A 14577-nucleotide genomic window follows, 5' to 3' on the forward strand; every position below is an offset into this window, starting at 1 on the left:
CTCAGTCTCTCTTCACAGGTCAGTTGCTCCATCCCTTTGATCATTTTCCTGGCTCTCCTCTAAACCCTCTCCTACAGGTCCATGTCCTTCTTACCCCAGGGACCGGACAGAAACTGGACAGGAAGAGCACAGACAAGACCCCAGTCTGGGAAAACCAGGTTAGTTTTAAGCCAGATGAGTTTCTTGCTGTTTTTCCTCCCATTTACACGATCCCTGCTCCAGCCCAAGGAAGGGAAGGCACCACAGAGGGAAGCAGTGAGTGTGGGGTGTTGGTGTCCCTGCTTCTGGCAGTAGTTCTGCTGTGTGCAGGTCACATCTGCAATGCTGCAGCCTAAATGATGCAGTTGCCCAGACAGAACCAGGCCTTTCCTGGTGTTGGCATTCTCTGCTTTTCCATACTGCATTACTCTTGCAGCTCAAGAGTAATGCAGAATGGAAAAGTAGAGAATGCCAACACCAAATAGTATTTTCCACCATATTTATTAGATTTTGGGGATTTTCCCTGCCCCTGAAAGCCTGGGGACCTTTTAGTGTTGCATTAACAACTCCATCTCATGGGAAGAGAGGCTGATTTGGAGGCCTGGAGTAAAACAAGCTTTTTAAAAAAAGTCTCATATTTCATAAGAGAATTTGAAGATTTCAGTTAAGTTCATAACATATATTTTTTATTTATATATTATCTATTTTTATCTGTATTTTCAGTTTCTCAGGTGCAGCCATCCTTGTTAACTTACCTTGAAAAGTCTTTCACTGAAGGCTATAACTTAGGTCCAAAGTGGGTGTAACTGTGCAGCTGAACATGTGATGGATCCTGATTCTCTTTCCAAAAGACTGAAATATGCCAGCTTGCCCAGTGGATGGAAATACTTTCCACTGTGCTTCCCTCAAGAGATCAGTTTAAAACAGAGCATCGTTGCTTCTGTAAAATTTGAACCCAGAGCCCTCCAGCTTTGGCATTTTATTTTCATGATTTAAATTTGTTCCCCAACTCCTTAATTTCAAAGGGCCAGCAGTCCACCAGAGTTTCCTTTAGCAATCAGACAAAAAGCAGATGTGCAAGCTGAATATTGCACAGCTCTGTACAGCAGTCAGGAAACTTCATGTAATAAAATTTTTCAGTGTGGAAATTCTTCACTGTGGCCCAGTTCACAAAGCTTGCAAAAAGCCCTGTCATGAGTTTGGCCGTGCCTTTTGAAATTAAGGATAGGGGGAACAAAGTTAAGTTATGAAAATAAGATCCCAAAGGCTGAAGGGTTCTGGGTTCAAATTTCTCAAAAGCACTAGGACTAGGTTTTAAAACTGATCTTTGTAGTGAACTGCAGCAGGAGGCATTGTCAAAAACTGGGCAAGCTGGCACAGTCCAGTCTTTCCTCACAAAACAGGAGGCAAACATAAACTTCTGAGGCAACAGGCTTTTTTTCAGTTAAAGGCATTCTTTAGATGTTAATGTCAGCTTTCTCAGTGTCTGTAGAAATACAGAGCTCCTTCCAATGGTTCACTTTTGACTTGAATGTCCAATCTAAATTTCTTTGGTTTCTTAACACATCGTACTGTTTATTTGAATAAAATATTCTTATAAAGTATAGTAACTTTGCCCTCATTTCAAGTATAACCTCCTACAAAGATTCAATGATTTACCATCAAGACCAGCTCTCAATTCCTTCATACTTTATGAGACATTTTTCCAGAATTTAAAGTTTTTTTACCACCCCATCACATTGGGAAAGAAGATGGTGATCAGACTCAGAATTTATTTTTCAAATACCTATTTTCCATTAATAATGTACAAAATCCTTTCTGTCTTAGAAATAAATTGTATGATTTCATCTGTAACAACAATGATTCAGGTGGTTCCATTATTTTTCTCTTTCTATCTACTAATTTGTAGTGTCTGGGAGTATAAATATACTCTAACCAATTTGATTTATCATATTCCTTTCCAAATTTGATTTTCTCTCCTTGGTTTTGTTTGGATGTCTTTTTTATTGGGAAGACAGTTTGCCAACCAGCTGGGACTTGTCCTCAAGTAATCTGCAGAATGGGAATCTTTACTTTGAATGGTAGACAGTTCTCTTTCTTACCCTGAGCATGCACAATGAAATAAAACCTCCTCTCTTGCTGGTGATGCTATCACAAATTCACCTTCTTCCTTTGTTAGCAAATGAATACATTTTGTTTTTTGAGAGGCTCAAAAGTTCACTACCCACACAGGGCTTGATAAGACTTTTGAGATAAGACTTTTGACTGCTAACTCAATTGGATGACCATAATACATGATTAGTCATAGAGCCATTGAATGATTGGGGTTGGAAGGACCTTAAAGTTCAAAACTCCCTGCACTGGGCAGAGACACCTTCCACTAGACCAAATTGCTCAAAGCCCCATCCAACCTGGCCTTGAACAGCTCCAGTGATGGGGCATCCACAACTTCTCTGGGCAACCTGTTCTAGCATCACACAAACTTCAGAATAAGGAATTTCTTCCTAATGTCTAATATAAATTTATCCTCTATCAGTTTAAAACCATTGTTCCTTGTCCTATCACTACACTCCCAGATAAGGAGTCCCTCCCCCTCTTTTCTCTTGGCCTCCCTAAAGTACTGGAGGGCCACAACAGGGTCTCCTGAGGCCTTCTGTCTTCCATGTGAACAACCCCAGTTCTCTCAGCCAGTACTCATGGGGAAGTGTTCCAGCTCCCAGTCATCTTTCTGGGCCTATTCTGGCTCCTCACTTGAGCAGGGCCACGTCCTTCTTGTGCTGAGGGCTCCAACCTGAACACGGTATTCCAGGTGGGGTTTCACTAGAGGGGAGTGGAAGATCACCTCTCTTAACCTGCTGGCCATTCTTCTTTTGATGCATCCCAGAGTACAGTTGTCTTTCTGGGCTGCGAGCACACACTGCAGGCTCATATTCATTGTCTCGTCCACCAGTCCTGCTGGGTCCTTCTCCACAGGGCTGCTCTCAGTTGGCTGATCACCCAGCCTGTATCCATGTTTGGGATTGACTCAGACACAAGAGTTTGCACTCGGCCTTGTTAAAGGCCATGAGGCTCATATGGGCACAGCTTTCAGTATTATTGCATAACAAATTAAGTGCCCATAAATGCTTTTGATATACTTGAATTAAAATATTTAATATGATTTCTTTGGATGTTCACAGAACTTAGGCTTCTGTGAACAGAAGGTTTGTAGTCCACCTTGAGCAAGATTTAGCATCTACCTTTAAAAGTACCTTGGAAGATACAGCTAAGCCTCCATACCTTTCCTTACTACTTTTGCACATGCTGAGGCAGAAGCCAGCTGGTTGTACTGAAACTTGGACTAATTTGAAGTGGAAGAGATGGAGCTTAACACAAATGCAGGTAGGACTGCAGCTGCTTCTTAACTGAGTGTGTGAGAACGTATAAGAAAGGTGGCTGCAAATCAGAGGAGGTATTAACTGAATCCTGAAGTCATGTGGGGAAAAAAGCTGTACACAGACTGAAGTCATCAATTGTTGAAGTAAGGTATAATGAGAAATGGATAAAAGAGGGAAAATTATATGGGATTGCACTGAAAACATTCCAAGTTGCCAACCCTAATTAGTGTTTGTGAAATCCCTGACTGTTGCCATGGCAATAAATGTGATACTACAAATGCAGCATTCTGACTTTTTCACAGGATCAAGCAAAGTTGGAAAGGACCAAATTCCTATGTAAACATCAATATCGTCAATTATTTAGGAAACACAGCAAGATAAATAATAAGAACCCATGAAAGGTAAATTAATTTCTATTTTCTGCCTGCTATATTTGAAAGTTTCCTCAGTATCAAGCATTTCTGTAATTCACTTTCATTCTACACTAATGTTTTATCATAGACTACTGTGGAAGTTGTCATGAAGTGAGTTTTTTAATATGTTATTTAGCAAGTTAAAGACTTTGGCTTATTTGAGCTATTCCAGCTTCTTTAAACCATTTCTTTCTTTAAATGTCACTTAGCAAGTTCATTTATTTATTTGTTTCTTTGAGATAAAATTCCACCTAAATAAGCCCCTGAGTTCTCCGTTCCTTTTAGGAAAACTGATAAACAATCTAAAATGGAGCCGATAATCCTGAGTACCCGCGAGTGGCATATACAGGACCACTGGGGGATCAGGTCCAGACAACATGGGTTTATGAAAGGCATGTCCTGCTTGACCAACCTGATCTTCTGTGACAAGGTGACTCACTTAGTGCATTAAAGAAATGTTGTCTACCTAAACTTCAGCTAAGCCTTTGACACCATTTCCCACAACATTCTCCTGGAGAAACTGGCTTCCCAAGTCTTGGATGGGTGTATTCTTTGCTGGAAAAAAAGCTGTCTGTACAACCAGGCCCAGAGAGTAGTGGTGAATAACATCCAGCTGATGGCTGGCCACAAGTGGGGCTCCCCAGAGCTTGCTCTTGGGGCCAGTTCTGTTTAATAGGTTTATCAGTGATCTGGATGAGGAGATCAGGTGCACCCTCTGTGAATTTGCAGACTCTCACCAAGTTGGGTGGGAATATCAATCTACTGGGTGGGAATATTGATCTATGGAAAGGCTCTGCAGAGGGATCTGGACAGGCTGGATTGATGGGCTGAGGCAATTGTCTGAGCTTCAACAAGTGCCAGACCCTGTCCTTGGGTCACAACATCCCCAGGCTGGAGGCTGGGGGCAGAGGGGCTAGAAAGCTTCTGGTGGAAAAGGGAGTGCTGAGTGATAGTGACTGAGCAAGAGACAGAGTGTGCCCAGGCGACCAAGGAGGCCAATGGCTCCCTGGCCTGTGTCAGGAATATGAGGCCAGCAGGAGCAGAGGGGGAATCATCTCTGCGTACTTGGCACTGGTAAGGCTGCACCTCAAATCCCTGGATTTGGATTCCTCAGAACAAGCATGACATTGAGGTACTGGAGTGAGTCCAGAGGGAGGCAATGGTGCTGGTGAAGGGTCTGGATGGGAAATGCTTCAACCAGTGGCTGAGGGAGCTGGGATTGTTTGGGGAGAAAAGGAGGCTCAGGGGTTGTGGCAGCAGCTCTCTGGCCACAGAGAGCAACAGATAACTTTCCCAGGCATTGTACTGGGGAAGGCTGTGAGAAGATCAGATACAAGAATGAGAAACAAGTCTTATCTCCATATGCTGCACCTGTGGTTGTGCACATGTGGAATGTGTTATGGAAATTTGTTTACCAAAGGGTGATTTCTTAATTGGACACTGGATTTTGATTCATTGACCAATTAGGTCAATGCTGTATAGGACTGTCTGCAAGGGGATGAGTTTTTAAAGAAATATAGTATAGTATGATACAATATAATAAAGTGATTGATCAGCCTTCAGCAATCATGGAGTCAATGCTAATTATTACCCAGCTGGGGGCCTGTGACAACAAGGGGTGACCTCATTGCTCTCTACAACTGCCTGAAAGGAGGGTGTAGCCAGGTGGGAATCAGTCTCCCAGATAACAAGTGACAGGACAAGAGGAAAAGGCCTCAGGTTATGACAGGGAAGATATAGATTGGATATTAGGAAAAATTTATTCACTGAAAGGATTGTCAAGCACTCAAATGGGCTGTCCATAGGAATGATAGTGTCACTGCCTCTGGGATATTTCAAAGGCAGATGTGGCACTTGGGGACATGCCTTTTTCGTGGATTTGGCAGTGCTAAGTTAACTGTTGACTCCATCTTAGAGTCTTTTACAACCTAAATGTTTCAACAATTCAATGAAAATATTAAACAATGTGGAAAAAATGCTTTTTTTCCCCCATGGTCTTATCTTTGGCATGACTTCAGAACCTTGTACTACTTGAGTAATTTCATTATACACACATAATGCTCTTGCCATATACAGAACATCATTGATATCTGTGCTGTGCTTTAACCCCAGCAGGCAACTCAGCCCCACACAGCCACTTGCTCAGTCCCCACTGGTGGGCTCGGAGACAGAATCAGAAGAGTCAAAGGGAGAAAAGTTTTGGGTTTCTCCCAATAATAAAGACAGGTCAATAGAGAAAGCAAAAGCTGCATATGCAAGCAAAGCAAAACAAGGGTTTCATTCATCCCTTCCCATGGGCATGCAGGTGTTCAGCCATCCCCAGGACAGCAGGCCTCTGTCATGGGACTTGGGAAGGCAAATGCCACCACTCCGAATGTCCCCGCCTACCTTCTTCTTTCCCCAGTTTTTATTGCTGAACATCATGCTCATGGTATGGAAAATCCCTTGGGTCAGTTGGAGACTGCCTCGGCTGTGTCCCCACCCAAGTTCTTGTGTAGCCCCAGCTTTTATCACTGGCAGGGTGGGGAGCAAAAAGAGCCTTGGCTCTGCGTAAGCTGTGCTCAGCAGTAACAAAAACATCCCTTTGTTACCAACACTGCTTCCAGCACAAATCCAGAGCACAGCCCCACATCAGCTACTGCCACAGCCACATCAGTGACAAAAATTAACTCTATCCCAACCAAAACCAGCATAAGGTGGAATGCCATGCTTCTTTATAAAGAAAATCCTTGATTTTGTGGGGTAAGGTCAGAATCTTGATCTCATTTGACTTTCACAGCCATATAACAATTTCATGTATTTAAACTCCTTCTGTGATCAAACACAGCCACAACATTCCATATTATGAATATAGGCATAAAGGTGACTAAAGCTAAAAAAGAAAACAGAATAAAATTTGCTATAAGTGTTTCCATTTGGTAAACAAGTTTCTTTTACTTTTATTTGACAAATCACCGCATTGGTAATGCTCACAAATGCAGGTCTGGAATACAATTCTCAAATATGTCCTCTGCTGCTAAGAATCTGATTCATTGGCACCCCATTTATTCAATTACTACATCAATAGTTTGGCATTTTTAAAAGTTAATCCTTTTTCTCCATTAGCAATTATTGTTTAATCCATATCTTGCAATATTCCTAATGTTTGACTTCATTAATTTAATAAAGGACAGATAAGTATTTCTTTTCTAAATACTATCTAGTTTGGTTGACAAAACATGTGATTCACCATGATTTTGAATAGTCTCATGGATGACTTCATAGGCAAGGTAAGAAAAGTCAGTTTGAATACCTGGGTTATTTTGAATTTGTCAATGCTTTTATCATGTTTTTATAATTTGACACAGTGGCAGTATAATGGAAAGAAAAGGAAAATGAAGTAAGAGCATTCACTGGACACTAGCTCAGCAAAAAGAAGGTTGTAATCCCAACTCTATGACCCAGATGCTGTATGCCCTTGGGTTGGCATTCTCCTATTTTATTTTTTCTGTTTGGACTGGAGCTTCTTGTGGGTGGGAACTGGAGGTGCTAATTAGAGTAGGTAGCAAAATAGGGTCCTGATCTCTGTTGTGGCCTCTAGGTGTTGCTATAATACAAATAATTAATCAAAAGACATGTTTCAGTGTCCTCAGAGGGTGTTGCCAATTTTTCCCAGAACCACACTTAATTTTATACAATTAAACCACTCTGTCTCCCTCCTTTCTACAACATAACTGAAATTTTAGCTTTGTATATTGGGCAAATGAACCTGAATGTAAAAAGTAAAAGTAGGAAAGCTGTAGAAAGGGATTTGACTCACCTCTAGTTAAAGTTCCTCAATTTTGGGTGCCTTTGTGATAGTCTCTTGTCCAAGGGTGGTTGTTACTACAGGAACCTGCTATTATATTCCTGACTAAGTCCAACCTTTCACTGCCAAAATCAACTTTTGGGCATCACATCTGTTAGCAAGGCCTCTGCTGCTGATGTGTTTTAGAGGTGTAAGCACACAAGGCACACATAAAAACAGAAGTGCAGATTAGATCAGGATATAGGCCGGGTCTCATGTCTAAGGACACAAGACCCTAAAATAGTTACAAAATGAAATACTTGTAAGTTTAATGAGGATAAACTTCATCTTGTAGGGTGAAAGTTCAGACCCTGGTGTGGCTTGATCTCAAGATCTGCGTATTTTGCTCAAGAGGGAGCTAATATGCAAAACTCATTGTCATTATCATTAACAATCCTAAGATTCATAGTTGAAATTTTAAAAATATGTCCTAGGAAAAAAAAACAACAAAAAACCCCGAAAATAATTTGGAAGAGTTAGCACAACGTTTTGTTTTGTCACATTTCCAGGGCAGGAAATGTGACAAAACAATCCTGCAGGCCAGCACAGCACATCATTTGATGTAGCCTCCAGCCGAGCAGCTCCTGCGGAACAGCGCTCGTGGAGCTTTGCCGGAGCCATCCGTACTCACGGCAATGCCCGGAATAGCAGCAGATGCCTCTCCAAACTGCGTTTGCTGGAAACGCATTTGTAGCCAAACAGTTTTGTCTGGCAGGGGATAAGCCATCCATCCTGCAAGGCAATGGCACGGTAAGGAAAGGAGCTGGATGGGCATTGGAAGAAAATGGTGCAGGTGCCTGCTGGAGCGATGCCTTAGCAGGATTTACTGATGCACAGGGGCTGAATACAGGATGGGAGTCTGTCCTCTTCCTGGCCAGACATTGGTGCCATGAGCCCTGTAGCCATCCACTCCCTCCTCTGCAGCCTCATCAGCTCTGGATTAACAACTACAATCCCTTTTTGTCATAGAGGAGAAATACAGCGAGGGGTGAATAGTCTCTCTGCTCTGGTCTATATGTGGTTCAACCTCTGGGACAGCCATGATCCAGCTCTCAATATCTAACTGAGATTGCATAACCAGATACTGCAGGCATGTATTTATATAAAAGCTATTTTAATCAAAAGACTAGCCATTAAATTGCCAGTGTTCTTAAGCATGCTTCACCAATTTTTCCACTTTTAAGACTCAAGTAGACAATTTTTTAATGTTTTATAAATGATAAAAAATTCACATCAGATTTTAACAGAATTAAGCATACTTATTCAACACACATGGGGCCTCTGAAAAAAAATGTTATTCAGTTTAATAATTTTAATTTACATTGTATATGTACATGAGCATTTCTTTCAACCCACAGGTTAACACCACAAAAAAAAAAAAAAAAAGAAAAAAAAGAAAGAAAGTACTGTGGTTAGCTGAGTGAAGAAACTCTTGAGACACTGTTGTCTGAAATAAAAGCAAGGCACTCTCCCTTAACACCTGATATATTCCTGAATTCTGCCTAGACAAAGGCATGTTCACACTGAGAGAGCTCTAAGAATAGTAGTAGATTTATTCTGCATTAACTCTTTCTTTTACCACTGTGACAGGTCACTGGTTGTACTCTAGGATGAATCAGTGTATTGAAGTTGACATGAAGGACAATTCCACAGATGATGGGATTTGGGAGAGTATCACAGCTAAGACTGTCTATGGAAGACTGGAGGACACAGACTACGTGAAATCTCACACGGGGCTCTCAACCTGCTTCCTCCCACTCACATTCCACTTAATAAATAAACCTTGCTCAACAAAAAAGCAGTTTTACTGTACTATGCTGATTTGCTTCAAAATCCTTGATAAGGGCGCACTCGCAAAAAGCTCCTGCAAGCCCTTGTCTGGGTGGTGCTCAGCACCTGGCAGGATTTGTCCTTAGATAAAAGTAATTTCTCAAGGGACCTTGTGTCTTACACAAGGAGACAAAAGCAAACATTCTTTTTTTGGATTTTATGTCTGTATGTTCTTGTATGCGCACATGTGTGTGAGTGTGTGTATATATATATATATGTATATATATATATTTAGTATATACAAAAGCAAATTCAGTCAAAATATATTTGTCTTGCTGGTCAGGCTTGTTACAGCAACCTACAAGAAACATTAGCTTCTCTGATATTTAATTATGCTATTATGTTTGCACATAAGCTTAAAAGTCAATACAAAAAGCAATACTTCTCCAAATATTATCTGCAGGTAAACCAGAAATATTAACTATAGTGATTAGAAGTCTGTTTCCCTATTGACACTACTATAAATCTTGATATAAGAATAATTTTTTCATAAAAGCACATCCAAACATAGTAAGTGATAAAATACCAGATTACTTTTTGAAAACCATACAGTGACTCGATATCTGGGTTATCCTTTGCAGCAATTAGGCAATTCATTTGGCATCTGTTTGATTGTATAATTTAATTTCCATATAAACAGCATAGTTTAAAAAAAGACAAAAGCTAGAATGTTTAAAGCTAACAAAAGATACAGTGACATCAGGTTGACATTCAAAAATTTCTTTAGCAAAATGACCAACAAAATTTTGACTTAATACAGTGCATATAAAGTTTTTTAGAACTGAACTTTTTAAATATTATTTGAATTTAGCAAAACATGAGCAAGATTTTAATATCAAAGTGCTAAACAGTACTGCCTTAGAAGTCACTGCAAATAAACTGTAAAATAACTCTGCTTGTGATTTGACAGATATTTTATATACAAATGGTTAATAAAAAGACACGCGCACACACACACGCACACAAATATAGGTATATACATATATATACATACACATTATATATATGTATATAGTTTTCCAACTGGTGTATCTGAGTCAGTGTGAACACCCCATTTAGTTATCATGTGTAACAGGGTTCCCATGAGCTGGCAGTCATTGCAATAAATACAGGCAAAGCCATTACAATATACCATGCATACAAACATTTATACAAATAAAGACACTATGCAACAAATTATCTCATATTAATTAATATGGCATCAACAGTATAAACATACAAAAAGGAGTACGAACACGGAATGTTTAAACGCAGCCCACTATATCCTTCCTAGCACTTACATTCATACTATTTTACAAGACTTGCTTGTTCTTGAAAACCATCTTCTGTCTGTTTACTAACGAGTCGCTTAGAAGTGTTAGAAGTCTAGAACTGAACTATCCCTGATACTGACCCTGTATGCTCCAATCACTACTTACTCGGGTTTCCTTAGCTAAGGAACAACTGAGCCACAATTGCTCCCGTGTCTTCCACATACATTTGTCAATAAGTCACGCTACATGGAATCAAGTTTGGAAAACTCTGTCAGGTAAGTTAGTGCATGTAATTTTCTCCCTTGATTTCTTCTGTTTGTTTTCCTAATAAAATAAATTAGTTAATAAACGAGACTTAGTAAGACAGCACTTTAAAAAATTGCACTTGAACATGGGAGCTAACAGCCATTGTCATTTTGCTATATTTGATTTGTATGAAATGTTTAATTGAATGTACTTTGCTAAAAAAGTGAAATTTTGATTAGATTGTGCTGATGTATGTGCCCTTGATGCAGGAAGTATGCTGAAGGTATCCTCACAAAACACATACTACCCTGGCAAACAACAATTTGCTGTTCTTTCAAACACAGCTTCTACAATTTTACTCCTCATAGACCATGAGGTGTTAAACAACAGATTTAAAACAGTCATGTTAACCTTTTACTGCTGCTGGGATAGCATTGTCCAAAAGTGCCATATTAGCCATTTAAAAAACCCAAATCACACGAAGGAAAACAAAGAACACAACCCCAAACCAGTAAGCCAGTAAGTTTCAGGCCTCAGGTTGTAAGGACAAAGCGCCAGAAAAGACCTCATGTTAGACTCGGAGCGGCTTTTCTGTTAGGTGAGGGCAGAAATGTTAGCTGTAAGTCACGATCCATTTGCCTGCTCTGGCGGGCGTTTGCCTCTCGGGAGGGTGGTTTGACTCAGAAGGGTAAGGTGTCCAGAAACAGCCTGTCAACAATAGAAGGGGCTGGCACCAAATCTTCCAGTTTCAGGTAAAAGATGCGCTGCAGTCCCAGTGTGCAGAGAGAACGCAAGTCAGCCAGAACACCCAGTACCTTCGGCTCTGCAGACTCGAGCGGTTGTCCTTTGTTTTGGCAACTGAAAGTTAAGTGATCTTTCAAACTGCTTGTGATCTTGTTGCATAGCTCTTCCACTTTCTTTGGTTCTTTTAATCCATGTCGTTCTGCAAAGCCAGAGGAAAGAAACCACGTCAGCATCCCTATCACAAATACATTTTCTTAGGTGTAACCCAGGTGCATACTCTGGAACTCAGAGCAAAAAGTGCTCTGAGAGTGTAGATTTCTCAGAACAGCTGGGGTTACATGGAGCCAGTTAACCTTTCTGCCACACAAAATAAGAGAGGGCAAGTGCCCTTTTCTCTTTATCTACTAAAACAGGTGACAGAGATGCTCAGTTATGATTGAAATTCTCGTACAAGGAATCCAAGCATCCTGCGTATCTCACATAATTTTCATGATATGAGGCAGAATTAATTGGGTGATTTTGCAGCAAAACCATCACAGGAGGTGTTTTGGAGATTTCCGTGCTTCCCCACCAGTAGTGAATGCTCAATAACTATGGCAACCATTATTTATTCAGTGAATTCAAGTGGCGATCAATATCCTTAGCTAGCTCCATCAGCGCCCAGCCTAGAATTCCACCAGGAATTTGCAGACACTCTTATAAGAAACTAAAGGCACCTTACTACCCTTTGTTATTTTGATCAGCTGCTGCTTTTTAGTTTATTCATCTTTAAAAGCTCTAAGATGAAAGAAGCCTGGAAGTTAACTATTTTGCTTTGAGTGAGCAATGCCTGAACAGCTATGTTATCCATCACAAAAACCTCAGCACTCCTAAAAGGAAGGAGAGCTGGGGTTTGTTCCCCTTCAAATATCTTTTTAAAATACAACAGTGATGTTAAATGCAGTCACAGTTCTTTAAGCATAAGTAGAATTAATCAGATTTGTGATTCATTAAAAGCAGACTTTTTACTGGGGAAAGAATTCTATGTTGTTTGCTATCAAGGCTCAGTGGATGAACTAAAGTAACAGAACAAAAAAATTCAGAAAAAAATCTCAAATTTGTGGTGTATTCATTTGTCTCTTACTTTGAAACACACAGGTAAGTAAGAAATGGCTTCACAGTAAAGTCATAATAATTTACATGTGAAATAGAATGGTGCTAGATACGGTAATCAAAGAAAATGCAGGTTATATTAAGTCAATTAGATATATAAAACAATGACAGCAGTGGATAAGAAGATATTGTGGCAGTTCTTGTGTTTGATGGTTTTGAAGTCATCTCCTTCCCTGGACCTCTCTCCCATCCCTGGCAGCCAGCAGCCACATTGTGCCCACTGTCCCCAAGTCTTGTTCCTCCATGCCAGGAGGAGCAAGCACTAGACATGTCCTCTGTCTGTCCCCTAATGAACAGTGAAATGAGTACAGTTCTCTCTACTGAGAGAGTATAAAGCAGAAGTATTGCCTGCACCAGGCACAGTGGTGCCTTGCCCAGGCCTGTGTATATAAACTCCTTGCTCACCACCTGTTTTGGCTTAGATACTCTGTACAAACCAATAAAACAGACAGGATTCAATGAGGGCAGTCAGAAATGCAAAGGTCTGGTTTTCCACTGATATTCACCCATTTTACACATTTTTTTCCAACTGTATTTACTTAGGCAGAGTTAGCTCCTGAATAATTCTGGTTTGGGATCAGAATCAGAGATGTGCAGACATGGACATCTCTGTCCAGAATTCACTGTGCTCTATCATTTAAGTACTGCCAATCTGCCCTGTTGTTTCAAAGCAACACTTATCCAACCAGTGACATCTGCTTCAGACATCGTTTTCACCTTGCAGGAATTAAAAACTCTAGGTATTCTAAGTGCCTTGTTTACATTAAAACATGAGAAGTCAATGAATATTTAAAGCCTTTCCAGTAAATGGTGTATAGAGTAACTATGTAAGCCTTAACTATACAGGTCACTGAGAGTAAATACTTAGGCAGATTCTGCCATTAAAAATCTTGGCAGATAAATATTTTATACAGTTTGGAAGAGCTGTAGGGCTTTTTTTTTTTTTTACCACTAGCCTACTGAGAGAATCTGCAGGACATTAAATTAATCTTGCAATATTTGAAGAGTTCCCATCTTTTAATCTGTTTTGTTTCCTAGCTGTGTAAGTGAAGATATTTTTATAGATGTAGGGAGCTGCAATACTAGAATGGAACCAAAACCTCACTACAAATTACCAGAGCACATTTTCAAACCACTGCCTCAGTAGGTGGGTACCTTGCTGCACAGTATGAAAAATTATCTCTGGCTCTGGAGCATGCAGCAACTTTGTTAGCATTTCCAGCCAGAACTAAACAGCTTGTCTCCCACTGACAAGTTCAGAAGGTTTCATGAAAAAATCATGTCTTTCGTGAATAGCCATGAAATGTAGGAGGCAAAACACTATGTGTGCAAAGATTATCATATTAGTAGCCTTACTTTACATAACAAAATCGTGGAAATTCAGAATTAAGAGATACTCTCTCCTTAAAGTCTGGTGCTACAATATCGAAGCAGTCCCTGATAAACCGAATCATCCTCCCCTGAGTGAATTGCCACACAATGGCCTTCACTACTTGCACATCTCCATAAGGGTTAATCCCTCACGCCTGGAGCTGCCTCTAGGGGTTTCAGTCTTAAACTCCTAAGGCATTCACAGAAAGGCAAAGCCATCTGTGTGGAAGCCCTTGTGCTAGGGAAGGACACTGCATGCCCTGCCACTGCAGTCTCCGGTGGTAGAACATAACTACTTTCTGAAGAGCACGCTTATCTAAGAATAGGCCCCTCTCCTTGGTAGACTTGAGCCATCTAGGGCCTAATTTGCTCAAAGATTTAGATTG

The 14577-nt window shown here is 40.4% G+C and overlaps 1 protein-coding gene across 5 annotated transcripts in view; it reads right to left on the reverse strand.

The window, feature by feature from the left end:
• Nucleotides 1-8970: 8970 nt before the first annotated feature.
• The window catches only part of NR4A3 (nuclear receptor subfamily 4 group A member 3), a 29018-nt gene continuing 23411 nt past the window's right edge, over nucleotides 8971-14577 (reverse strand). For all 5 annotated transcript variants that reach the window (XM_058811981.1, XM_058811972.1, XM_058811964.1 and 2 more), the window contains one exon: nucleotides 8971-11867. In XM_058811981.1, the coding sequence (XP_058667964.1) occupies nucleotides 11605-11867 (263 nt within the window). In that variant the 3' untranslated portion in view covers nucleotides 8971-11604. The remainder of the gene's footprint in view (nucleotides 11868-14577) is intronic.

The sequence above is a fragment of the Ammospiza caudacuta genome, chromosome 1 (genome assembly GCF_027887145.1).
Source record: "Ammospiza caudacuta isolate bAmmCau1 chromosome 1, bAmmCau1.pri, whole genome shotgun sequence".
Taxonomy (NCBI): Eukaryota; Metazoa; Chordata; class Aves; order Passeriformes; family Passerellidae; genus Ammospiza; species Ammospiza caudacuta.